At 43.0% G+C, this 26,508-nt stretch overlaps 1 protein-coding gene across 4 annotated transcripts in view; it reads right to left on the reverse strand.

The window, feature by feature from the left end:
- Nucleotides 1-26,508, reverse strand: part of DYRK4 (dual specificity tyrosine phosphorylation regulated kinase 4) — a 77,092-nt gene that overhangs the window by 23,362 nt on the left and 27,222 nt on the right. For all 4 annotated transcript variants that reach the window (XM_075900648.1, XM_075900639.1, XM_075900655.1 and 1 more), the window contains 3 exons: nucleotides 6,398-6,481; nucleotides 2,649-2,795; nucleotides 89-230 (listed from right to left, as the gene is read on the reverse strand). In XM_075900648.1, the coding sequence (XP_075756763.1) occupies nucleotides 89-230; nucleotides 2,649-2,795; nucleotides 6,398-6,481 (373 nt within the window). The remainder of the gene's footprint in view (nucleotides 1-88; nucleotides 231-2,648; nucleotides 2,796-6,397; nucleotides 6,482-26,508) is intronic.

Raw genomic sequence — 26,508 nt, forward strand, 5'->3', positions numbered from 1 at the left:
CAGTGAACACTTTACAGCAGTTTGCCTCAGTGAGTGCTGTTTGTTACACTGTTCCCTCTAGCATGCATTGTTTCTGTGCATACTGTACCTGGAGCTGTCAGAGGTAGCTTGAGACTGGTATTGCTTCCTTCTACTTCTGGCTTATTGGGCTGAACTCTGGTAGCACTTTCAGGCAGGTTTTCTGCAAGGTTAAATCGGGAAAAATGTGGCTGGCCTCGAGATCTGTTTTCCTGCCAAGCAACAAAGATTTTCATTTTGTTTTCTGGTATTTTAACTCATTTTCAGCTCATCCCTGTCACTACAGAACTGCTGCCTGCAGCCCACTTGGAAGTAAGCTCTGGAAGCTTTGGACTTTATTAGGGATTTTAAAGTTAATTTAGTGTTCAAAGAAGGCCTTGAAGCCTTGGAAACCATGACAACATAAGAATACTGGGTCAGACCAAAGGTCCATCTAGCCTAGTCTTCCCACAGTTGCCAATGCCAGCTGCCCCAGAGGGAATGAACAGAACAGAAAATCATCAAGTGATCCATTCCCTATTGCTAGGGCCGTCCCTATGGGGGTATGGGGCCTGGAGCAGCTCCCCCAGTGCCTCAGGCTTGGGGCTCAGACAACCCCTCCACCACAGGCCCCGCACCTACCCCTTCCTCCCCCGAGCAACACCAAACAGGATATTACTGGGGGGCCTGGCATGGGGTGGTAGCAGGAGTCAGCCCCTCCCTTCCTGCACTCACCATGGCAGAGGGAGCCAGAGTGACCCCACAGCCTGCTCTGCTTTGCCCCCATCCCCTCCCAGCCTGCTGTGCTCTACTTTTCCATGGCAGCACCTTCTCCTCGGGTAAATCCCCAGGCCACCCTGGAACCTGGACATAGGAAGGTTGAGGCAGCCATCGTGGCCCCGCCCCCCAAAAGCATGGGGTCTGAGGCAGTTGTCCCAAACCATCCTATGGATGGGATGGCTTTGCCTATTGCTTACTCGCAGCTGCTGACAGAGGCTAGGGACACCTTCCCTGCCCATAAACCACACAACAGGTTCTGCCTGGACAACAGCAGTGGAAACTTCCCTTAAAATGCGCCTTCATTTTGACTCAGACACCTTTAGAGGAAAAGGGAGAATTCAGTTTCCATGTCTATTCAATATTGGGGCCCAGTTATCAGCTGGTGTGAACTGTCATAGCTGCATTGACTTTGATTAAGCCATGACCATTTATACATGTTAAGCATCTGGCCTTGGTCTTTCTACTGAGGAGGTGGATAAGATGCTGAAATAGATGTTCTCTGTTTCTGGCTTCTGGGATTCCAAGAGTCAGAGCGCCTCTTTAGTTCTAAGCTTGAGCAAGCAGATTTAGACAAAAAGATAAGAGAACTGGCTTGAACCACCATCCTAATAGGGGCCCTGATTTACCAAAGCACTTAAACATGGATTGCATACTGGAAGTTCTATTCTCCTGTAGAATTTCTAAGCCTTGCTCTAGAAGGGAGTCTGGTGTCTATGTCTCTTCTAACCGTGGCTTTTAAATGTTTTCTTGAAAAACAATCTCCCAAAATCCTTAGATTAGTAAACTAACCTGTGCACAGAAGAGACTGGAACTTCTTAGAGTTGAAACTTAAGCACTGCCTGCAATGGGACTTGAGCATGTTTTTATTCATGAATGTTAGGCTCCCTCAGGACAGCGAATTTTTTCTTTTTTGATAGCTCAAATTATTTCAGGTAAGCAGCCTCTTTGCCCATTCTTCATGTTCCTTTGTGTCCTAGAGCTCCACCCAACCCTTACACACACATTTCTAAACAGGTCGTACAATCTATTGCAGTGTCTCAGTAACCTCTGCCAGACAAGCTACTATTTGGAAAGCATGAGGTCTCCAAGCATTCCATGGCATCACAGGCAAAACAAATTCTGAGGTAATTCTGATTCAGAAATACTTCTAGCCCATAAAAAAAGATAGATCAGAACAGGGCTCAGAAGAACCTGCCAAATCTGTTGAAACTCCACCATAGATTTAGTACAGTAACATCACAGACAGGAAGGAAAAAGAATCAACATGGTGGAGATGAAGAATGTCAATGATGACGATAGATCTGATTTATTGGAAGAAGAAAAAAGAGACAGGAATTTAGAGAGCTAGGGAAAATGAGGAAAGAGAAGGAAGTGGTTGGATTCTTACATGCCTGCATTAAAGAAGACTTCAAAAGTAACTTTGGATAGTCATCAAAATTTATGGAGCTATCCCAAATTAGCTGCCACGCCTTTTAGGTATTCACCCATCACTAATTTTTTTCTTTTAAACTGGAACTGTACTAGTGAAAATAGAAACTGAGAAAAAAACTTCAGTAAATTATATCTATTTACACATGTACAAACATCCAGATAGCTCACTCATCAGATTCACCAAAATTCCATAGCTCCATTAGAAACAAATTGGTTAACATCAAACAAAAGTGTCTAACAATCAGATACACAAGATGGGTGAGGTAATATCTTCAGGACCTGAAGAAGTGATTTGTGTGGCTCAAAAGCTTGTTTCTCTCAGCAGCAGAAGCTGGTCCAATAAAAGATAATACCTCATCTATCTTGTTCCGCTAATACCCTGGCGCAGACATGGCAGCAACCACACACTGCATATAGCAATGATGTGTCCTTTACCTCACCTGAAGCAATGGGTGCACACTTTGCAGGTTCTTTGTTATATGAGGAAAGCTGCTGTCTTGTGGATGAGGTCTGGCAGCACTTACAACGAAATTCTGCTTTGTTTGGCCTTCCAGATGAGGGAGTGAACTAACACTGCTATTGAATTTCTAAAGTCAAATAAATAAAAATTACCTGGCAAACTGGCAAAGATTTTTTAAAAAAAGTTTAATTTGAAGGAATGACCACAATAGCTTTTCTATACTTTTAAAATGAATTTGTCAAAAACATGTACAAATATACAACACAATTATTAATAGATTAAGAGAGATATTAGAGGAGCAGCAGTAGCTTCCAGTATACATTTGTGGCATGTGTTTCCTTAGTACTACCTAATTTTAATTTCATGTGTTTTTTTTTTAAATTTCACCTTCTGTGTTGAAATTTTGCTATATAATCTTATCCCAAAAGTAATATGTTTCTGGAAAAACTGAGGTATATTCATTCAGCAATTTCTGAGATAAGTGTAAAAAAGAAAAAGTCCTAGCTCTAACCACTAGAAGAAAGAAAAAGAGAGAGAGAGAGAGATCTATACCCAGGTGTTTAGACCACTCACCTGGGAGGTGGGAGGATCTAGTCTCTGCACTCAAATGACCCTTCAACAGGAGAGACTGAGCAAGCCTCTCATCAGGCTATCCCAGTGGTTAAAGCATCTACCTAATATATGGTAGATCCCTGTTCAAATCCCCAGTTTTGTGTGAACTTGCATGCGGAGCATGATCTAGTAGAGAGCCTCTGAGAATACCTACAGGATGGACCCCATATGTGAGTGAAGCACCTGAATGCCTATCTTTCCCTGGTTTGTGAATTGCTGTGAGCGTTAGGCAGAGGATACATGTCTGGAAACCTAGAAGGCGGCAGCAGTGCAACTGCCCAGCAGCCAATCTAGGCATGTGATGTTATCAGAATGTAATATGAATATACAGAGCATTGTTGCAGCCACTGTTATATGCTTACACCAAATCTCATACAGAGTGGGCCAAGTAAGATGTCTATTAAAAGCTTATAATTCACTGATTCTGTTTATACTATTTATATGAAGTTATTTGTATTGACAATGTATTTGTACTTCAAATGTTTGCTTCCGGAAGACATCAACAAGAGGCTGAGCCAGACTATTGTAAAAGGACTATTAGTCAAGTGATAGAAGTACTTGACTGACAATACACCTTGGGTGGTGCCAATCCACAACTGATGAGCTCCTCTCTGAATATTCGCACCAGCATGGGAACAATGGCTGTGGCAAAAGGGACCGAGGCATGCATGGACAGATGACTTTTTTCATGTGATAAACTCCATCTTGGAACTTACTTTTAAATAGCATGAACAATGGGAATCTGTCCACATGGCTAAGGCTATAAAAAGGGCACTGGGTGTTCCTCCATTTGTCTTCAATCTGGCTCATCATCTCTGGACAGTCATTGCTATGAACTGAAGCTCGATAGGACTGATGACCCATCCTAACAGCAGTTTATTCCACCTCTACTATAAGCCAGCACCAAGAACTATGCAATTGGTGAATGTATTTGATTCCTGTAAGAATGTCTTTCTCTCTCTCTCTCTTTCTTTCTTTTTCTCTTTCTCTCAGTAAACCTTTAGATTCTACTACAGGAATGGCCAACAGCAAGTTTTTTAGGTAAGGTGTGAGTTGTATATTGATCTGGGAATGTGGCTGTTCCTGTGGGATCAGACACACCTTTTCTTTGATTTGGTGAGACTGGTTTTAATAATCTCTCTTCTGTACAGGGAGTGGTACTGGTGGTGGCACAGGAGAACTGGAGTGTCTGAAGGGAACTGTTTGCATGACTTCTTTTGCTAGCCAAAGTGTTGAGCAGAAGTGCTCTGTGTGACTGGTCTGGTGTGCCTTATAGTGAAGCACTCTCAGTCTTGGGCTGTAAGTAGCCCTGTCTAAGCAGTTTGCTCTGATTTGATCTCCTGAGCAGTGACACCCCCCCCTGTATTACAAGGCATGGAGAGTTTAGGCACTTACGGAATTCTGTGAGTTTTATGTATCACAGTGGAAAATAACACTGGGACTGAGGCACCTATGTGCCACTTTAAGTGCCTAACGCCCTTCGTTCATCCAGGTCTAGGCCCCCTTTTTTTTTTTTTTTCAAACACTGCTGCTTTAAATTCAATTATTGATGTGTATGGTAATAACTTCTGACACTAATGGGAGCTACGCATTTGGTATCCAAGTGGTTTGCATCCCATCTACTATCTACAAAGGAAGTTTTCATTGTAGAAAACTTTCTCTTATAGGCAGATTTCAGTACAAAAGTAGGCTTATCTCCTGTAAGAGATAGCACCCAGGCAATCAATTGCTCCAGTGGGACCATAAATTGTGTGCTGAAGTTTTTATGGTCCTGTAGAATGTCAAAGCTTTGAAGGAGAAAATGTGGTTCCTATGGTGGTTATAATGACAAGGGGGTTTCCCTGTATTTTCTTTAATAAAAAATAAAATAATAATTCAAAAAAAGCTCCATAGATGGAAAAGCTGCCCTCTTCACAGAAAAGACTGTGGAAGGGACTGAAAATTCTTAAAGTTGAAACTCCTAGGCTGTTGAAACTCTAGACTGGCAAGTTTTTCCGGAAAATCAGCAGCTTTTCTGGAAAAACTTGCCAGCTGTCTACACTGGCCACTTGAATTTCCGGAAAAGCACTGACGATCTCATGTAAAATCATCAGTGCTTTTCCGGAAAAACTATGCTGCTCCCGTTCGGGCAAAAGTCTTTTTCCGAAAGACTTTTGCCCAAAAGGGCCAGTGTAGACAGCAAAGTACTGTTTTCCGCAAAAAAGCCCCGATCGCAAAAATGGCGATCGGGGCTTTTTTGCGGAAAACCATGTCTAGATTGGCCATGGACGCTTTTCCACAAAAAGTGCTTTTGCAGAAAAGCATCCTGCCAATCTAGATGCGCTTTTCCGAAAATGCTTTTAACGGAAAACTTTTCTGTTAAAAGCATTTCTGGAAAATCATGCCAGTCTATACGTAGCCCTAGAGTTTCCCATGAGAATATTCTGAGGATGGGAGGAATGTTTGTTCCTCAGCCTTGGTCTACACTAGGGCTTCATTTTGAAATAACCCCGCATAGGTCCAATTTATAAGTGGAGCGTCCACACTACCAAGCCCACTATTTCAAAATAAGGGGCCACTTATTTCAAAATCTGTACTCCTGCTTTTCTTGGGAAATAATGCTAATTTCAAAATAATTATTTTGAAATGGTGTTAGTATGGATGCTCCCGTGCTGCTATTTCAAAATAACTACTCCCCAATAGTTATTTTGAAATAACTATTTTGAACTAATTACTCCCCAGTGCTTCCTGGGGCTCTAAGTCAAAGTAGCACATCCACATTAACAGGGCCTGCCTCAAACTAATTTCAAGGCTTCTCCATTGTGGGGACATGCTATTTTGATTTTGTAAAATTAGGAGTTATTAAGTGGAATTTAGTTATTTTGAAATAGTTTTCTAGTGTAGACATTGCCTCAGTGGGCAGCGGACAGAGCTCAAAATACTACTGAATGACTAGTGGAAGCACAGATGAACTAGACACTCCCAGAGCTGCAAGAGAAAGAAAGGTGGAGAAGAAAAGGACTATTCTGTCCTCTACCACTCATGTTAAACCATCTCCTTAAGTTTATTATATTGGAGGTGCTAACCTGGAAAACAAGCAGAAGAATGCTCTTTAACAGTGGTAGAAAATTTACATACTTGATGGAAGACTTTGCTGGATCCCAGACAATTGCTCTCCTGAGCTGGCTGTTGAGCAGGAGGAAATGAATCTACTTGGGAAGACTGAAAAAGATTATTTGACATTTTGTCAGTAAAGTGACTCTGAAAGGTTACATTACAATATTTTCTCATTGGCACTAATAGCACCCAATTGATTACAGCAATTTAGTCTACAATAATAATAGGAGGACATGCATCTCTAAGAGTAGGTCTAGACTACGTGGCTCTGTCGACAGAGCCATATAAAATAGTTTACTCGGCATAGTCAAAGAAGCGGGGATTTAAATAATCCCCACTTCATTAAAATAAAAATGGCTGCTGCGCTGTGCCGACAATCAGCTGATCCGGCACAGCGCGGCAGTCTGGACATGGCTCAGTCGACAAGGGAAGCCTTTTTCGACCGCTCTGGTATGCCTCATGAAACGAGCGGTCGACAAAGGCTTCCCTTGTCGACCACGTCGTGTCTAGACTGCCGCACTGTGCCGGATTAGCTGATCGTCAGCACAGCATGGCAGCCATTTTTATTTTAATGAAGCAGGGATTATTTAATTCCCTGCTTCTTTGACTATGCCGAGTAAACTGTTTTACATGGCTCCGTGGATGGAGTCATGTAGTCTAGACGTACCCTAAGTGTTATGGCTGGCATCTGCCACAGGGAGGATAATTCTGATTGAACCAAGAGTTGTCAGAATGCCAAACAACTTATGAGATTTCTCTCTGATATAACCCATGTCTCTTTCCAGAGTCTCAGCAATTCTCTTAAATAGCCCTTGGAATGCCTCAAAATAGCTTCCTGTTGATATCAGGGACAAGTACACCGCCTTGTTGGGTGACAAAGATGACAGGCCTTTGTTGGTGAAACATGACCTTGTTGTTCTGCCTCCAGGTATAGCTCCCCCTGCCAGTCTATCATAGGCACTCTGGCCAGAGATACTGGTGGGGAGAACAATCACAGAAATGTAGGGCTGGAGTAAACCTTGTGAAGTCACCAAATCCTGCTTCCTGCACTGTGGCAGGACCAAGTAAACACAAACTAACCCTGACAGGTGTTTGTCCAACCTTTCTCTTAAAACCTTCAATGATGGAGATTCCACAACCTCCTTTGCAAGCCAATTCCAGAGATTAACTACCCTTATTGTTATAAAGTTTTTCCTAATAGCTAACCTAAATGTCCTTTGCTACAGATTAAGTTCATTACTTCTTGTCCTACTTTCTGTGGACATGGATAAAAATGGATCTCTGTCCTCTTTGAAACTGCCTTAACATATCTGAAAATTGTTATCCGTTTCCTTAGGTGTCCTTTCCCCAGGATTAAACATACCCCGTTTTTTCAATCTTTCCTTATAAAATACTGAATAATATAAAATAAAAAACATTCCTCCTGCTATTCCAGCCCTTTCAAATAAAATTGTACTGTTTTTCATCCTAGCCACTGTCAGTTACTTCAAGAGGGTGCTGGAACTGTCCACCACCTGCTACATACTCTGCTATGATCCAGAGACTTGAGTACCAGGTAATCATTATTTTGATAAAAAATTACGAGAAATTGCAACATAATTGTACATGGACTAAAAGACAGGCTGATATAATTTAGTACTATGTTTTAACCAGAATAATGAAAATTCTGCAAGAAATGCAAGTCAATTCTAGTGCAGCCCCCTGAACATACTAGAATTATGCTGGTCACATAAAATATACAGCTGCGTCAAATACAGAATTCATTTCTCCTCTTTTAAATGGGAGTTTTATCCACTAACGCCAAAACAGTAAGAATAAACAAAATATCAGAAACTATCAAATAACAAATGTAGCAAATAGCAATAGTAACTCAGAATGCAGCAAGAATACATATCCCTCACCCCCCTTTACCTCACCAGTTATTTGTGGCAACATAACTATTAGAGTTGCTAACTGCATGCCGGACTTTTCATTCCATTTCAAAAGGGATTTTAGAAAATCCATCTTTATCTAGTCAGGACTCACAAAGATCTATTTTCTCTACACAACACTCCTGATCTGAAACATGGATAAGCCTTCTGCTTGGTTTCAGATTTAAATCTTCTTTCTATAATATGCCACAACTATTAACTGCTACAGAATTCTTTCAGAGTCTACCTACTCCATTTTTCCACTTCCCACTAGATCAACATAATTCTACATATTTTGCATGGCAAGTCAGTAACAAGGAAAGACAAACTGAACAGAGTTAACTTTCTTTACTGTCTAACTTTGTTCTTCACTGAATAATCATCTAGAGCAGTGGTTCCCAACCTTTTTGAGCATATGGACCCCTTTTCAATCTATTAGAATGTCACGGATCCCCCTGGTTGGGGGAGGAAAAAAAAGAAAAGGAAAAGAAACTTAAGTGGTGATACCAAAATAAGGGCCCGATTCTCATTTCTAAACTTTCCAAGGGCTATCTGCACTATCGCAGACCATCAGGGATCCACGGACCACAGATAGGGTACCACTGATCTACAGCTTGTGGCACTGAAACAAGGTTTGTACCTGTCATTTATTTGTAAAATATTCAGTCATAGAGAGCTTGTTAAACTGTCAGTGTAGTTTCTTCACCAAGACTGCCTGCCTGGAAAATGATCGTCAGTTAATACGTTCTGAATGGTCTTTCCAATTTGGCACTGTTCTTTGTTTACTGAGGACCAAATTGTGGTATTTAATTAGTGGCCCAAGTTAGGGATTGTGCAGCCTGGTTCTTCCAGAGCAAGATGGGATGGGATAAGCCATGGTGCCATCTCCTGTCAGACAAATAGGAAGTCATGAACCCCTTGTGGGCTCACTGAAGGAGAAGTTCCTGCACTTCCTCAGAGAAGGGGTTGTAACTGTCAGTGTTTCTTGTATGCACTTTGAAAAGGGGAAGGATCCTTGTACATTCCACCTCCTTCAATATACCCCAGTAATGGCCTGTCCTAGTATGACTCTGATTCCATAAACAAAACAGAATGGACTGGCTCTTGCTTAGAAACTGATTAATAAGTCAGGGTGCATCTACTCAGCACCCTACACTTGAAATAAGATATGCAATTTGCACACACAAATTGCGTATCTTATTTCGATTCTGTTTCAAAATAGCTTATTTTGAAATTTGGCACATCTACACAACGCCAAATTTTGAAATAATGCACTATTTTGAGACAGCCCTTAATCCTCGTGGAACAAGGGCTACAGGGATGCCAAAATAGCACACTCATTATTTTGAAAAATATTTCAAAGTAACGGGTGGCTTGTTAAGATGCAGGGTAGCTATTCCGGGATACCTCTGGTATCCCAAAATAGCCATGTAAAGTAGACCTACCCTCAGTGTACATAAAACCGAATCTCTCATTCATAGTGAGAACTGTTAGCAATTCCTGCCCTACACCCCGCCCCCAGTTTCAATTGTTTTGCTCAGTGTTTCCCAGTTGGTGCTCTGCAGAACCCTGGGGTTCCGTGAAGCGAAAGTAGGGGTTCCGCAAAGAGCCGTCACTCCCCCGTCCCCTTTGAAAGTGAAGCGCCGGCTAGCCAGCTTCTTAAAGAAGCAGCACACTTGTTTCCCGTTCCTCCCTGGCGACACAGAGGCGTAGCAAGGCAGGGCCAGAGAACAGTTTGTTCCCAGCCAGCACACTAGGGGGGTGCTGGACAGGAGTGACCCCACGTGACCCACAGCGGGGAGGGAAGCACTTCCCCTCCCCAAAGGAGCCGGCACGCACTGCCTGAACAGCTGTGGCTGTGGCACCCGGCAACTTAGTTCCGCCGCCTTTTTGCATGGTGCAGGGGGGAGGAGAGGTCAGGAGACCTGGGTCTGCGCAGCTCCGACTGTGCAGGCAGCGTGCTCTGCCCTGGGACTCACTGCACCCGCTCCCCCCTCCCACCCCCACAAGACAGCATCCTGGAAGTAAGTTGCTGGAGTGCAAGTGCCCCTGCTGTTTAGGCAGCGCTCACGCAAGCTGTGTGGGGAGGGGAAGTGCAGTCACACACTTCCTGTAACCCAGAGGTGCTGCAGGATTATCAGATACTGGTCCCAGCTGTCCTGCCCCCTGCCCAGACCCCCACGAGTATCCTGTCCCCTACCCCCACCAGCACTGTCCCCAGCACCCAACAGCATCCTGTCCCCAGTCCCAGCACTCTGCCGCCCACCCCAGGACCCATCACCACCCTGTCCCTGGCCCCCAGCACTCCACCACCCACCGCAGCACCCAGCACCACCCTGTCCCTGGCCCCAGCATCCTGCCACCCATCCTAGCACCCAGCAGCACCCTCGCCCTTGCCCTAGCACCCTGCCACCCATCCTAGCACCCAGCAGGGACCATGTCCCTGACCCCAGCATCCTGTCCCAGCACCCCGCCATCTTTGCCAGCATCCTACCACCCAGGACCCACTAGTACCCTATCCCCTGCCCTCACCAGCACAGTTGAGACCACATTAGTGAGGCTTGGGGGAGGGGTTTTGCATCTCACTTGTGTGGCCACAACTGACTCTTCTGTGGGTCAGTGACCCTTGACTCAAAACAGGTTCCTCACCCCTCTCATAAATAAAGACAATGCTAAAACCGTTTGAGTTTGACATAATATTTTATTTAAAAATGAAGCCAGGCCAACATGCCCCCAATTGGGGCCAAATCCCCATCTCACTGCAGCATCATAACACTCCTGCACCACCTGACCCCAAATCTGAGCCTATCCTACACTGGAACCCCCTGTCCTGAGCCTCTTACATCCCCAAACTCCTGCATCCCCGCATCCTCAGTCTTCTGCCACAACACTCCTGCACCATCCACACATGGCAAATCTGTGTCCTGAGCCCATCTTACTCACAGCCTCCTTGCCCTGAGCCCCTCACATATCCAACCCAAACTCCTCACATCCACAAGCCTATGACTTGCTAGGCACTCCAACCTTCCACCCGAGCCCAACACTTCCCAGCCTGGAGCTCCTTCCCCGAGCCAGCAGTCCCTTCTCCTGAATCCAAATTCCCTCCCAGAGCTTGCACTTCTCACCCCTTCCCACATCCCTCATTTCCACCCCAGAGCCCGCACCTCCTATCTCAACCCAGCGAGAGTGTATAAAGGCTGGGAATAGCAAGTGATAGAGAGGAGGGGAACAGAGTGGATGGGGCCTCAAAAGGGTGGGGTCTTGGGGAAGGAATGTGATTTTCATGCATTTGTGGGTGTGCCCCCCCCTTTTTTTTCCAAGGAGTTCCTTGAAATTCTGAAAAGCTGAAAAGGGTTCCTTGGCCAAATAAAATTGGGAAACACTGGTTGCTACTGGGGACTCTTCTCTCCTAACATCAACTGGGAATTTTCAAAATACTAAACTCCAGCTTTTTGTTTCTAATAATCCATTGCAAAACTGTACGCTGCATATGGGCGATCATATTATCTTGAATTGCTTGAAAATGCACCGTTTCTTTATCTGCACTCTACTTCCTCTCCTGTCATCACTTTCTCTTGGTCTAATTTAGGGCCCAACCCAATTCTCATTGACTTCTATGTATTCTCTTTGAGGTAGGGATAATATCTTTATTTTTTCTGTACAGTACTGTGCACATTTAGGGTGAGTCTACACTGCACTGAAGGTCGAAATAAGATACACAATTTGAGCTATGCAAATTGAGTATCTTATTTCGATATTTGGCTCTGTCCACACAGCACTTATTTCGAAATAAATAGGTATTCTGAAATGTCCCTTACTCCTCGTGGAATGAGGTTTACAGGGACATCGGAATAGCAGGCCCATTATATTTTGAAATAACGAGAGTGCTCAAAAGACACGGAATAGCTATTTTGTGATACCTCCGGTATCCCAAAATAATGCATCAGTGTAGATGAAGCCATATGATGCCATATAAAATAATAATCCTTTTCCATTCCATTTCCATTGACATTGTCTTCTGGGCACCTGAATTACTGGACACCCTACTGAACTAAATGGCCACAAATTATTCAAAAATGCCAGCACATCTTGTACCAAAAGTAGTCATCGTTCCTTTACTCCTTAGCAAATAATGATCTTTGGTTTAAAGTGCTCCCAGTTCCACCCCAGTCCATTAGAAGTTATAACACATAGTGTCAGTTCTAAAGATCACAGGCACAGTCAGATATCATCATCTGCAATATGAGGGGATGGTCTTCCAAAGCTAAAATACACAAGCATCTCCTGAACAGCTATCAGTCTCTCCAGAATTACTTTCTGGCAATACAAACAAAGAATAAGCAGGTGTGTCTCCATATTCTCAGAGGTCTACGCACTCTCCATTGCTCATACTATCCCCGATGTTTACTATCGTTCACACAGTACTATCAGGTGCCTCCTGGGAACAACACTCTTACACTAAAGCCATAGGCACACCTGTCTTCTGTTTCCTAGTTTCTTCCACCTCTCCTGTCAACAAACCTGCCACCAATATAAAATCCTTATGCAAAGGGGACATATCTCCCTAATTTACACAATAACATGTGCTGTTCGTACAATAATGGGCTATTAACACCAGTAAGAACACACCAAGATTAAAAATAGCAGGCTTCAAAGACAATGGTAAAAAGACACAACAGAGGGGCCTAATTTAAAATGTGCAAACACAAAGGTGTTCACAGAAACAAGAATGCTTATGTGTTCACTAACATATTGAGTATCCAACTCTCCTCTCTCTCTCTCTCCATGATGTACCAGGGACTTATATGAGTAACTTCCACTCAGTAAAGAAATTAGCTGATAATAAACAAATTCAGCTCTCTTATTTATAAATAACAAATAAATTTGTTATTTATAAACAAATAAAACACAGTTCTGATACTGGCTGGTATTTGTACAGTGCCCCTCCTAATATAAACAAATATAATAATATAAATATAATATAAAACAGCTACATCATAAGCATCCAGGAACCGAGCCTTTCAGTCAGCCCCAGTGCCAACTCTGCCCACATATCTATACAAGCAAATTCATCACCAAAGCCAACCATATACACCACCAAATCAGAGGCTCATTTATTTGCACATCCAGAAATGTGATCTATGCCATCAAATGCCAGCAATACCACATTGCAATATATATTGGACAAACTGGACAGTCCCAATGGGAAAGAACCAAGGGACACAAATCAGATATATGTAAAAGGAACATATAGAAACCTGTGGGTGAACACTTTAACCTGGCTGGTCACTCATCAAATTGCTGTTTTGTTAGGGTACGTCTACACTTACTCTCTAGCTCGAACTAGAGATGCAAATGTAGGTGACCGAAATTGCTAATGAAGCAGGGATTTAAATATCCCACGCTTCATTAGCATGATCTCGCCGGCACATTACTCCACTCAACAGCTGTTGTGAAAGTGCGGGCTGGGATGTGTTAGTTTGAACCAAACTCCTTGGTTTGAACTAACGTTACTCCTCATTTTTTGAGGAGCCTCAGAGAAAAAGGGCAGCATACATGTAGGCTGTGTCTACATTGGCACCCCTTTCCGGAAAAGGGATGCTAATGAGACCAGTCGGAATTGCAAATGCCGCGGGGGATTTAAATATCCCCCACGGCATTTGCATGAACATGGCTGCCGCTTTTTTCCGGCTTGGGGTTTTGCCAGAGAAAAGCACCAGTCTAGACGGGATCTTGTGGAAAATAAGCCCTTTTCCGGAAGATCCCTTATTCCTACTTTCAAGGAGGAATAAGGGATCTTCCGGAAAAGGGCTTATTTTCCGCAAGATCCTGTCTAGACTGGCGCTTTTCTCCGGCAAAACCCCGAGCTGGAAAAAAGCGGCAGCCATGTTCATGCAAATGCCGCAGGGGATATTTAAATCCCCTGCGGCATTTGCAATTCCGACTGGTCTCATTAGCATCCCTTTTCCAGAAAGGGGTGCCAATGTAGACACAGTCGTAGTGTATTATTAACATTATGGTAAGTACTTTTTTACCTCCTCGCTGCTGTTATATGCTAACATTTATGAGAACATTTGTGACCTCTGGTACCATACACATCAGGCAAAGCAAGTGATCAAAAAAGATCACATGTTGATTTCCTCCCTGTTTGTTTGGAGCACAGTAGTTTCATTGTAACAATTTATTATACATCTCTTCAGCCTCTACAGAATCAAAAGCTTTGGCATCCCCTCCCAAATGTTGGCCCTTAACACATCCATACTTTGGCAGTACTGTCAAAGCGCTGTGTAGCAAGTGAGCAATAAAGGATGTGGAGATGCCTTTCAACTGTCATTATAAGGAACATCTACTGTTGTATTATCTTGATTTATCACATAAACCCTCCTGTTCTCCACATTTTATTATTTTACATTATTCTTGACAGAACACACAATTTCCTTACATATATGTGATATTTCTCCAGTGGACAAAGTCATTCCCTAAATAGGTTCTTCAATGAAACTTGAGAAGACACAAGTGACCAAACATACAGAAGATTTTTTTGAACACCTTATGCGTCACATCAAGGCTTCTCTTCCCTTCCTCAGCTGCAAATGTTATGACACTTGGAACAGCAATACTGAAAAGATAGGTGGTGACAGGTACCAGCTTGGAATAAAACTGAGTCTCATTCAAGCATCATTAAAGTAAAAAGTAGTTTATAGAAAGAGCGAGCTATAAATTACCAAAAGATTTTAAATATGTATTTTACTGATGCTTCAATGGGCTTCATCACCATAATATCAGAGCACCTAATCTCTGTGAAGTGTTCATAGAATCATAACATGCGATAACTGGAAGGAACCTCAAGAGGTTATCAAATTCAGCCCCTTGCACTCATAGCAGGACCAAGCACCATTTATTATCCCTGACAGATGTTTATCTAATCTGCTCTTAAAAATCTCCAGTGATGGAGATTCTACAACCTCCCTTGGCAATTTGTTCCAGAACCCAGGCACTTAGGAAGTTTTTTCTAATGTCCATCTGAAACTTCCCTTGCTGCAATTGCTTTTATTGCAACAGTGTCACATTGTTGGCTCATATTTAGTCTGTGATCCACTATGACCCCTAGACTCCTTTCTGCAGTACTCCTTCCTAGACAGTAGCTTCCCATTCTGTATGTGTGAAACTGATTGATCTTTCCGAAGTGGAGTACTTTGCATTTGCCCTTACTGAATTTCATCCTATTTACCTCAGACCATTTCTCCAGTTTGTCTAAATCATTTTGAATTATAACCCTACCCTCCAAAAAGCATTTGTAATCCCTCCCAGTTGGTATCATCTGCAAACTTTATAAGTGTACTCTCTATGCCAATATCTAAAACATTAATGAAGATATTGTTAATGACTATGTTGTTATTCCCTGTTACTAATGAGTAAACAGAGGCAGAGGGAATTAAGATTACTTGCCCACATCACGCAAGGAATCAGTGAAATAACCAAAATAGAACCATGTTTCCTGACTCCTTAAATCATGCCTTAACCACAAGACCATCCTTTATCCCTTGAGATTGTCCTCAAAAGATATGTGTCACACACAGGGCAATAGTAAGAAAACAACTTTACTATTGCAGTGACAATAACACAGTATAGAACATAAGGTGAAGGTGTGAGAAACCCACCTCTGCCATCAGAAATGCTATATACGCAGATACAAATGATTGCCTGTCCTCTAAGGGTATGATTAGACTGCATCCCTCTGTCAGCGGAGGGATGCAGATTAGGCAGGTTGACGTTGCAAATGAGGCAGGGATTTAAATATCCTACGCCTAATTTGCATAAAAATGGCCATCGTGTTTTGCCAACTCAGCACTTTGTCGGCAAATAGCGGCAGTCTAGAGGGGGATCTGTCGAGAAAGAAAGCCTTTTTCGACAGATCCCTTATGCCTCCTGCAAGGAGCTTTACAGGATCTGTCGAAAAAGGCTTGCTTTCTCGACAGTTCCCCCCTAGACTGCCACTTTTTGCTGACAAAGTGCTCAGTGAGCAAAACACAATGGCCATTTTTATGCAAATTAGGCACGGGATATTTAAATCCCTGCCTCATTTGCAATTTCGACCAGCCTAATCTGCATCCCTCTGTCGGCAGAGGGATGCAGTCTAGACATACCCTGAGTGGACAAGGTCAGCCTTCTATTAGATGTTTTCAGTGTTGATGTAGCTGCATTGGTCACAGGATATTAGAGAGACATAGCAGGTGAAGTAATACCTTTGATTAGACTCATGTCTGTTGGTGAAAGAGACAAATTTTAGATAGATAGATAGATAGATAGATAGATAGATAGATAGATAGATAGATAGATAGATAGATAGATAGATAGATACAAACTAACCAACAATGCACCATTACTTTTCAAAACCAGAAGCTATGGTAGTCCTGCCTAACAGCGCATCTGCAGAGTGCATCTGTAGGGGCACATGTCTATATTCCTTCTGATCTTGTAGATGTGTCTGGGAAGGACTAAATGGAAACAGTGAAAATCTTTTCTTAGGACGTTCTTTCCCTCTGTACCATGGAATGTTTTCCATTCTGATCTGACAGCATTTTACATCCACTTAGCACTTCTTCTGCAGTGTGTAAATGACCTCCTGAGGTGCCATGCAACAAAGAATCAGGCCCACCAATGGATCACAGCAAGCTGAGAGATGGACGTGATTGCTGCTGTATTGTAAGATGAAATGCTGCCACTGCTATTATACTCATACTCTGAAACACAGAAAGTTAAAAACAACAGTCCCCATAGAGTCTTGCCACTAGAGAATACAGACAATGCTTTTAAAACTACTGCTGTCCTATTAGCTGCAATACGATATGTGAACAAGAATGTTAAATCTACTTCTTAGCTACTGAAACAACATACATACACTGGTAATGTAAGACTCTTGAAGAGGAGCCATGAATTCTAAGGTTCACCTGAACAAAAACAAAAACCTAAACCCAAAACAAATTGCTTTCAACAAATCCCACCTGCTTTGAAAAACAATTGTCAGCCACTAGATTTCTGAATTCTTGCACAGGTATGTTTCTGGAGTGCCTGCAGACTGGTGAGATATGACAAAATAAGTTTGTAAAACTTAAATTATGTGCCAGTGATCAGTTCCGATAGAACTTACCCCTTACGCCTGCTACTATTAGAAGTCGCACCTGCTCCTGCTAAACATTTATAAAAAATAATAACTCTAAAGATTTATTAAGGTGGGTAAGTATCATTATTCCCATTTTACAAAAGGAGAAACTGGGGCACAGAAAGGCCACAATTTTCAAAAGCTTGGTAGGTATCTCTAAACATCTGAGTGCCCAGAAAAGGTATTGTATGGGAGCTGGCAACAAGTGGGTGTTCCAAGTTGGAATATGGCCATTCCAGTGTTGTTAAGAGCCCAGCAACTTACTCATTCCAAGAAGACAGGGAGGCACCTGGGCTGGAAATCGTTGCCCAAACAGCAGTTTTAAAAGCATCAAGGTTTTCTCAAGAACTGTTTCAGACCCCTGAAAATTAGTAGTTCCTAAGGCAGTTGTTAAAGGTCCAGTAAGAAACAGGATATAGAAAGGATACACATCCTGGGACAGGGGAGAGTACTGGTAGGCTTGAGTAGAACTGGAGATCAGAATATGGTAGGAGACATGGGAAGGCAGGGAAAAGAGGTAGCAAGCAAATGAACTCAAAAGGAAAACACAACATTTGCCCTTCTAACAAGGTCTCTGAGCCTTAAAGTAATTTCCTCAACCTGAGGCACAAGGTCATACAGAGGAAAAGTTTATCTTTGAAGCTATAGTTCATCTCTGTGATGAGTTGAAAAAAGGCCGAACTAGCAAAGCCAAATCTCTCTTTCAGTCAGGTTCCTCATTGTGCTTACCAGGATATCCTTACACAGGACCATCACAAACACTACTAAACTTAGCCAGTCAGCTGCTTCTGTATATCTAGATGACTTCCTAAAATGCAATAATGCACAAAGATAGTGACAAACAGGCCTGACTGACCATTGAATTACTTTAGTGGAGGTACGCTGGTATAAAACCTGGGCTGGATTATATTTAAAAGTTAAGCTCTTAAAACACCATTTTTAAAGGCAGAATATTGGATTTCAGGTTGCTTTCAGACATTGGGATTTTCTGCAGCCTCCTATAAAATATTAAATAAAGCCACCAAATCACAGAGTCTTTGGTGAAAGCCACAAGATCAATTTGAAATCATGTTGCAAGTTCCTAGACAATTTGAGAACCTGAAAAATCAATAATGTACCGACAACTTAAGCAAAACCCCTTTGAAATAATCTTCATTTAAAGATGTAAACCTTGCCCAAGCTTCCAATATTATAGTGTAAATACTTTTCTTAAGTATTTGCCTCTTCTCAAACAATATGAAATAGGTGTAATAGTTAGCCCTTTAAAAAAGGCACATACAGAACTGATTGCATACAGAACAAATGATAAAACGGTCTTCTTTTCCTATTCTATCGTTTATTGTCTATTCCACACAATAGCTAGATCAAAACATAATGCAAACAGGTATGCATTGTAGAACCAAAACTAAACAAAGGCCACAGCTGTTACCTTAGGCTGGATTCTTCTGTCTCTTCTCATTTGTAAACAACACTTATTGAAGAAACTCAGATCACAACAGTCTTTGCCACTCCTTTCTCCCCCCATACTGGCAATTCTCCATGTTTTAAACCTGTCTCCAGGACATTTTTCACTTTTAACTTTTAAATCCCGTACCGTCGTTGGTCTAAGTCAAATCTGTTGAGCAGGCCCATCTCTACAAATAATAGTTTGAGTACTTTTACAGCAGAGTTCCTTTGGTATCAACTGTTATTGCTTTACTACGGTCCCTCAGTATTGTTATGAACAAAATATCCAACACAATTGTGAATAATAAGCATATTTGCAAGCGTGCTAGGAAGTCTTTGAGGACTTTGCCAGCACAACATGTTCATCAATTAGGCTCAGCATGATTGCAAAGCTGTCCCTTGAGATGGAAGGTGTATGATTTTCTTTCCCTTTTTTAAAAGAAGCCATAGCTTTAGTTCTACTGCTGCAAACAAACACTTTTTGATTCATAGTTTCAGATAAAATATAAACCCCCTCCAGTATCCCAGCTATCACTTTTCACCTGCCCTTAACACAGAAAATTGAAATGACTGGGGTTTGGTTTTTCTGCTTCTGCTTATGGTTTAATCTTCCACCAGCCTTGACAACCTTTTAGGTTTTCCATTAGCAAAACAAATGGAGGGTTTTGCTGGCAGAGAGTAAGTAGTTTAGGTTTGGAATATTAAAGAAACAGACTTCAGTGATCTTTTATTCAGACTTATTGCAAATCTCTGTGATCTATTGTTATATTCTCAACAGGATCCAGCAGGGAATAACTATCAGTCTTAGTTCAACTTGTTCCTGTATTTTCTTTCTGAAGATAACAGCAAATTGTATAAGGCACTGACGCATGGAGATAGTCTTTTGGATAAAAACAAAACATACAAGTCAATTTGGTAGTCTTTGCAAAATGTTGAAATTGGAGCTGTCAAAATACTCAATTCAAAACTTTACTTTTTCAACAAAAAAATGGCCTTTTGTCAAAAATGAAAATTTTCATAGACTATTCTTTTCAAACTCTTCTGATCTTTTGATGAAAATGTGAACACCTCCTCCTCCCCCGCCCACACACAGGAAAATTGCTTGTGTTGTTCCCCTCCTTCGTCATTTTCCTCCTTTCTGCCCCTTTTTGCAATGGAAAAGAAAAAGAAAAGAAAAGGGAGCGAGGAAGGGGAAAAAAGAAAAATGGTGAGAAGGGAGAAAAAGCAGGAAAATGTAAAATATGAAATCCAAAAAATTACTATTTACTATTATAAAAATTGAAATATTCCAAGAAAATTATTTTTCAACATTATTTTCACAAAACAAACATAGCGTTTTTGACAAGTGGAATCTGAAATCATGAGAAACATTTTAGAAGCTTAGAAACTGAGTTATTTTTCATTACTGAAGAGTTACCAATAAAAAGAACGAATGCAATGATGTCACCTATAAGATCCCACCCATTAATGTACACGTTGCTCTGGTTGAAGTCAGTGGCTACTTTGTGCCCCCAAAAGTAGTATCTGGAGTTTGCAGATAGACAGGAAAAGATCTGGGGAAAATGGAAAAAACTTGAATGATCCAAAAGATATAATGTCTGTCCTAATAAGGCTCAAAGTATTCAATTGTAAAGACACAATTCAAATAAGTATTTGAACTGATGGGCAGTTTAATAGAATTTTTGCTTTCGAGTTTGTCCCACTCTTCAGACTACCTTTGGGTTGAATACATTTGAGCTTGTGTTGGTGGTGGTGAGAAGACAAAATTTTGGCTGGCCTAGAAAATTTTGAGACAGCTAATGACATCTATGTTGAAGAAGCAGCAACCTGTAAGCCGTCAGTTGAAAGAAACGAAGCTTTCCAAAAGCAGAACGGAAGAACATAAAGTTTCCTGTTGCCTATTTGTCATCAGAACTTGATGGAGGAAGCAGCTCTGCCTCTGCTGGAATAAGCTGTGATATGATCCTCTAACTATTTAAAGACGCTGCTAAGACCCTGATTTACCTTTGACTATCTAATGGTAGGTTACAACATCTGTCAAATGAACCCAGATGGGATTAATCTATAGTTTCAGACTAGTCACAAAAATAGGTAAATAGATTTTCTGGGAGACCAAGCCAAAGCATCCATGTGGACTTGTTTGTACCATATCACAAATTTCACCATTTGTCAAATGATGTAACATCGTTTATGGCTGTATCTGAAATCAGTCCTCATAGGAAAAAAATAGAAGCTGCTGTGTGCTGAGCACTTCTGAAAACCCTCCCACTTCATTGCCTACATGGGAACTGAGCTCTTTTGAGAATCTAACCCTGTGTGACTTGCCCAATGTTATACAGAAAATTAGAGCAGAGTTGGGGATAGAATCCAGACCTCCTGACTCCCAGGCAACTCTATCCTTAAGGAAAATATTTTCCAAACTTTTGAAAGCTGAGCCACCCTTTCAGGAAACCTCTGGCAGACTTAATTGGAATTGCTAAATTTCCATGCATCTTAATTTATATGGCTTCTGCACTACTCCAACAAGTCCTACAGGCACATTCACTATTTGGGGGACACAACCCTAGACATGCCTCTTTTTCTGAGAAATTTTTCAAGATATATTGTTTCTTCCACTGCAGTCTCTAACATCCATAGGATTGGTCCTGTAGATCATTTACCATAGCGTTTCATGTAGTCAGAGTTCTCCGAATGCACTCTTTTCAATAAAGCTACGCTCATTTGCTTTTCTCCTTAACGTGAGTCAGTTCATTCCACTATTTCAGATGGCTAGTGAAATGAAACTGCAGGTTTATTAACAATGTGTGTATAATACTCAAAGCATAAACTTTGGTAACCCAGTGGTTTATAGCTAAGTATCCTTATTGTTTCATGCATAAATAATTCTAAAATATTCATGCAATGAGAAGCATAAACTGTCAGGGCAAAATTCTCCTCACGGCCCTATGCGGATCTTTGCTTATATTCTGCACTCTCTACCTGCTGCAAGTCCCAGAGGATGAAACTGTGGTTGTAGCCTTGTAATTGCATAAGTCATAAGTTAGTTAGTTACAATGAATGTATGTGTGACAGGGCGCTCGCCCTGCACTGGCCCTTTAAGGGCAGACCCCGGCCTGAACCAGGGCCGGGGAGTTTAGCCCAGCTGAGGCTGTACTAGTCCATTAGGGCCCAGCTGGGCGCTATAATAGAGGATGGGCTGCTGCTGTGAGGGGGAAGCAGTGAGAACCTGGCTGCTGAGGGAGGAGGAGGCTCCCTGGAGCTAGGGCAGGGCTGGGGGAGGCCAGGCAGGGCTAGGGGAGCTCTGGCCAGCAAATCCTCAGACTGCAGGGCTTGAAAGAAGGCCCGATGAAGGAACATCGACCCCCGGAAGGGGGGCTCAGAGACAGACTTGGGCACTGCCGGAGGGCAGTGTGGCGAAGAGGACGCCGCAGCCGGGAGTAAAGAGGGGAGACATCACCCCAGAGAAGGCACCCTACCCGCCGAGGGAGCCAATTCCTGAGGACAGAAGGCAGGGGGGTTACGGTGGTGAGTGCACCCCCTCACAGAATGTTATAGCATAAGGTTTGGATTAAACTTAAACACAAGGGCTACGTCTTCACTGCAGGCTTCTTGCTCAAGAACAGCTGTTCTTGTGCAAAAACTTGAGACGCGTTTACACCGCACGCGCGTTCTTGCACAAGTAAATTTACAGTAAAGTGTCAGAACAGAGGGCTTCTTGCACAAGAGTTATTCCTCTCCCCATGAGGAATAAGCATTCTTGCGCAAGAAGGCAGTGTGGATGGGCATTCTTGCGCAAGAAACCTCTACGACTAAAATGGCCATCAGAGCTTTCTTGCGCAAGAGAGCATCCACACTGCCATTGACGCTCTTGCGCAAAAGCACATGGCAGTGTGGAGGAGCTCTTGTGCAAAACAGTTCTTGCGCAAAAAGCCTGCAGTGTAGACGTAGCCAAGATATAAGTCTCAGACAGGCTAGGCAACTTTGTTAACTTAGCTCCAGCTCTGTTTGGGTATGTCTACACTACAAAGTTAATTCGAACTAAAGGACGTTAGTTCGAATTAACTTTGATAGGCGCTAGACTAGCGCTCCGCTAGTTTGAACTTAATTCGAACTAGCGGAGCACTTAGTTCGAACTAGGTAAACCTCATTCGATGAGGACTAAGCCTAGTTCGAACTTACTAGTTCGAATTAAGGGGTGTGTAGCACCTTAATTCGAACTAGTGGGAGGCTAGCCCTCCCCAGCTTTCCTTGGTGTCCACTCTGGCCAACACCAGGGAAACTCTATTGCCCCCCTCCCGGCCCCGGACCCCTTAAAGGGGCACGGGCTGGCTACGATGCCCATGCCAGGTGCAAGCCTGCCAGCACCCAGCTAGCAGACCCTGCACCTGGCACGGCTCGAGCCAGCCACCCGATGCCCCCCAGCCCTCCCCCTCTTCCTGGGACCAGGCTGGCGGCTCCCGGGAGGTTGCCCAGGACCACAAGAGGCGGGCACCCGCCTGGTCTAGTGCGGACATCGTGGACCTCGTCCATGATCTCCGCACTAGGCACAGGAAAGTGGCTGTCTAGGGCAGGAGAGCTGCCAGCCTGGCCACCCAGGAGCAGGTGTGCATGAAAATCAAGGTGGTCCTCTGAGACCCCCGACCCTGAGCCCTGAGCTTACAATGGCCGTCCTGGGTCAGACCAAAGGTCCATCTAGCCTAGTAGCCTGTCTGCCGACAGCGGCCAACCCTAGGGACACTGGAGGGGATGGACCGAAGACAATGACCAAGCCATTTGTCTCGTGCCATCCCTCTCCAGCCTTCCACAAACTTTGGGCAGGGACACCACTCCTACCCCCTGGCTAATACCACTCCATGGACCCAACCTCCATCACTTTATCTCACTTCTCTTTAAACTCTGTTCTAGTTCTAGCCTTCACAGCCTTCTGCAGCAAGGAGTTCCACAGATTGACTCTTTGCTTTGTGAAGAATAACTTTCTGTTACTAGTTTTAAGTCTGCTACCCATTCCTTTCCTTTGGTGTCCTCTAGTCATTCTATTATGGGAACTAATGAAGAACTTTTCTTGATGCACCCTCTCCACTCCCCTCATGCTTTTATAGACCTCTATCCTATCCCCCCCTCAGTCTCCTCTTTTCTAAACTGAAAAGTCCCAGTCTCTTTAGCCTCTCTTCATATGGGACCTGTTCCCAACCCCTGATCATTTTAGTTGCCCTCCGCTCTCCCACCCTCTTTCTTCCCCTCTCCCACCTCCTTTTCCCAGTCTCCCCGAGTTTTGTTCAATAAAGAGAGATTCTATTTTTGACCACACGTTTTCTTTATTTTGTACATCAGAAAGGGGGGCTAGGAAAGGGTAAGTGGAAGGAGGTGAGGGAGGAATGGGGTATGAGCCCCCAATGGGGAGGACTGGGCTGGCTCTTCGGGCTCCTTGGGGTGGAAACTCTCCTGAAGCCCCTTGATTGACCCCCACTCCGGATGGCAGCCTGCGGCAAGTGTAGCCGGGCTGATGGCCGAGTGCTGTGATGTGCTGAGTGTGGGCACTCAGGGCACTCCAAGCCAGGACTGCTTTGCAAACGGGGAACCCTGAGGACTGTCTGTCCGGGGTGGGGGTCAGGTCCCTTTAAGCACAGCCCTCGACTAGCCTGAGACAGCAGCTCCACGCTCTAAGTCCTCATCTGATGCCCTGCCGGCACTGCTTCCGGCCATCCTTAACCCCGGTTCAGGGTCCACTTAATGTGGACATGCTAGTTCGAATTAGCAAAACGCTAATTCTAACTAGTTTTTAGTTCTAGATGCATTAGTTCGAATTAGCTTAGTTCGAATTAATTAATTCGAACTAAGTTAGTTCGAATTAGCACTGTAGTGTAGACAAGACCCATTGTCAACAGGTGATTGCTTCCCTTAATATATGATGACTGTTCTGCCCATCTGTTCTTTTATTCTGAAAGCAAAGTCACTGTCAATGTCTGGTAAATCACAAAGAGATGGCTCCAAGACATACAGCCATAGTTTGAATGGGCTTCAGATCATATACGTTGTGGTGTTGCAGTGTTTCATATTACATGTTGAGAATGAACCGTACAATGCTGCACTGGCCCCAAAGAGAGCATCTGGATAACCCAATAGGTATCTTCCATGTGTAACTTCAGTGTCTCTTTCTGTTTCTCCTGTGAGCCATGGCTGGAATGCTACAGTTTTCAGAGAATAAATCTTACATGGATTGTTTCTGTTTCAGAGAAGCCAGCATAAATCAAAGCTCTTGACAAATTTCTTGTTACATTTTATGACCACCTTGTGTTAGACACATTCCTCTTAGCACCGCTGGTTAAATCAGCTGGCTTGACTGATATGAATGCTATTTGCATAATTTATATTACAGTTCAACTGAGATCAAGAACTCATAGTGCCAGATGTTTACATATTGTACAATAAGACAATATCTATCCTCAAGAGTTCATAATCTAAACAGACAAAATTGGAGGGGAAAAGAATACTGACACCTAGTAACATCATGTTTTAAGTACTGGGGAGCATTTGGTACCAAGATAATTAGTTTGGAGCTACAGCCAAAGAGATATTGAACAATTGAAGGGTTAACTTGTAGAAGTCCAAACTCAAAGTGAATTATTCAGAGGAGTCTACTCCTGGTGTCAGCATGTACCTAACGTCATGTGCAAGAGTACAAACAAGGCATCTTATAATTCACACCACTTTGTTCCTTCACATTCCTACAGTTCAATAGCTCAGGAAATCTATGAAAAATGTCATTCTACAACCAAACGTTGGTAGGACAAATCAAGACCAAGCGGCCTCAGAAACTGTGGTTCTGCTGTGGATCTGGGGATCTATAAGGCTATATTGTCACTAAACGGAAGATCGATGCTCCCACAGTTGATATTCTAGAGTTTAATTTATCAAATCTAGTTAAGACTCACTAAATTGAACTCAGAGTGTACCCCCATTGGTGGCCTGTACTCCTGCTTCTATGAGGAATAAGGGAAGCCAACAGAAGTGTTTGTTGCTTCCTGTTGTGGGGACAGTGGGAAAATTCAAAACAAGGTACATCAACTTCAGCTACATAATTAACGTAGCTGGATTTTCCTATCTTGATTCGATGTTCCCTTTTAGAGTAGACCTGACCTGAGGGACTGCTTTCAAACTAGAGTAACGAGAATATTCCAGCCAGAAAATGTGAAGTTTTAAAAGGGTGCTGTGAATTTACCTATTCTTTAAGCCAGGGTTACTCAACTTTGGAAGCCCTGGGGGCCAAATAATACACAGCACATGCCGAAGGCCACAACTTAAGTGTGGTTGCATATACATGCAAATATATATCCAAATATATGCAAATAGCTTCTTTCACATTGACGCACATGAATACAAAGATTAAGCCTTAAGCCATAGCACCAGAACCAAATGTGGCCAGTATGAGCCAGTCAGCACCTCTCAGGGGCTGCCCACAAGGCTAAGCAGCCAGCACTTCCCACAATGCCCCAGCGCTCCCAACACCTCCTCCCTAGGGGCTAGAAACGCCGACACCCTGTACCCGTCTGTTCCAGCCAGCCTGTCCGCTTGCATCTGTCAATGCTCTCTTGACCTGGGAGACACCTTGCCAT

This window comes from Pelodiscus sinensis, chromosome 1 (genome assembly GCF_049634645.1).
Source record: "Pelodiscus sinensis isolate JC-2024 chromosome 1, ASM4963464v1, whole genome shotgun sequence".
Classification (NCBI taxonomy): Eukaryota; Metazoa; Chordata; order Testudines; family Trionychidae; genus Pelodiscus; species Pelodiscus sinensis.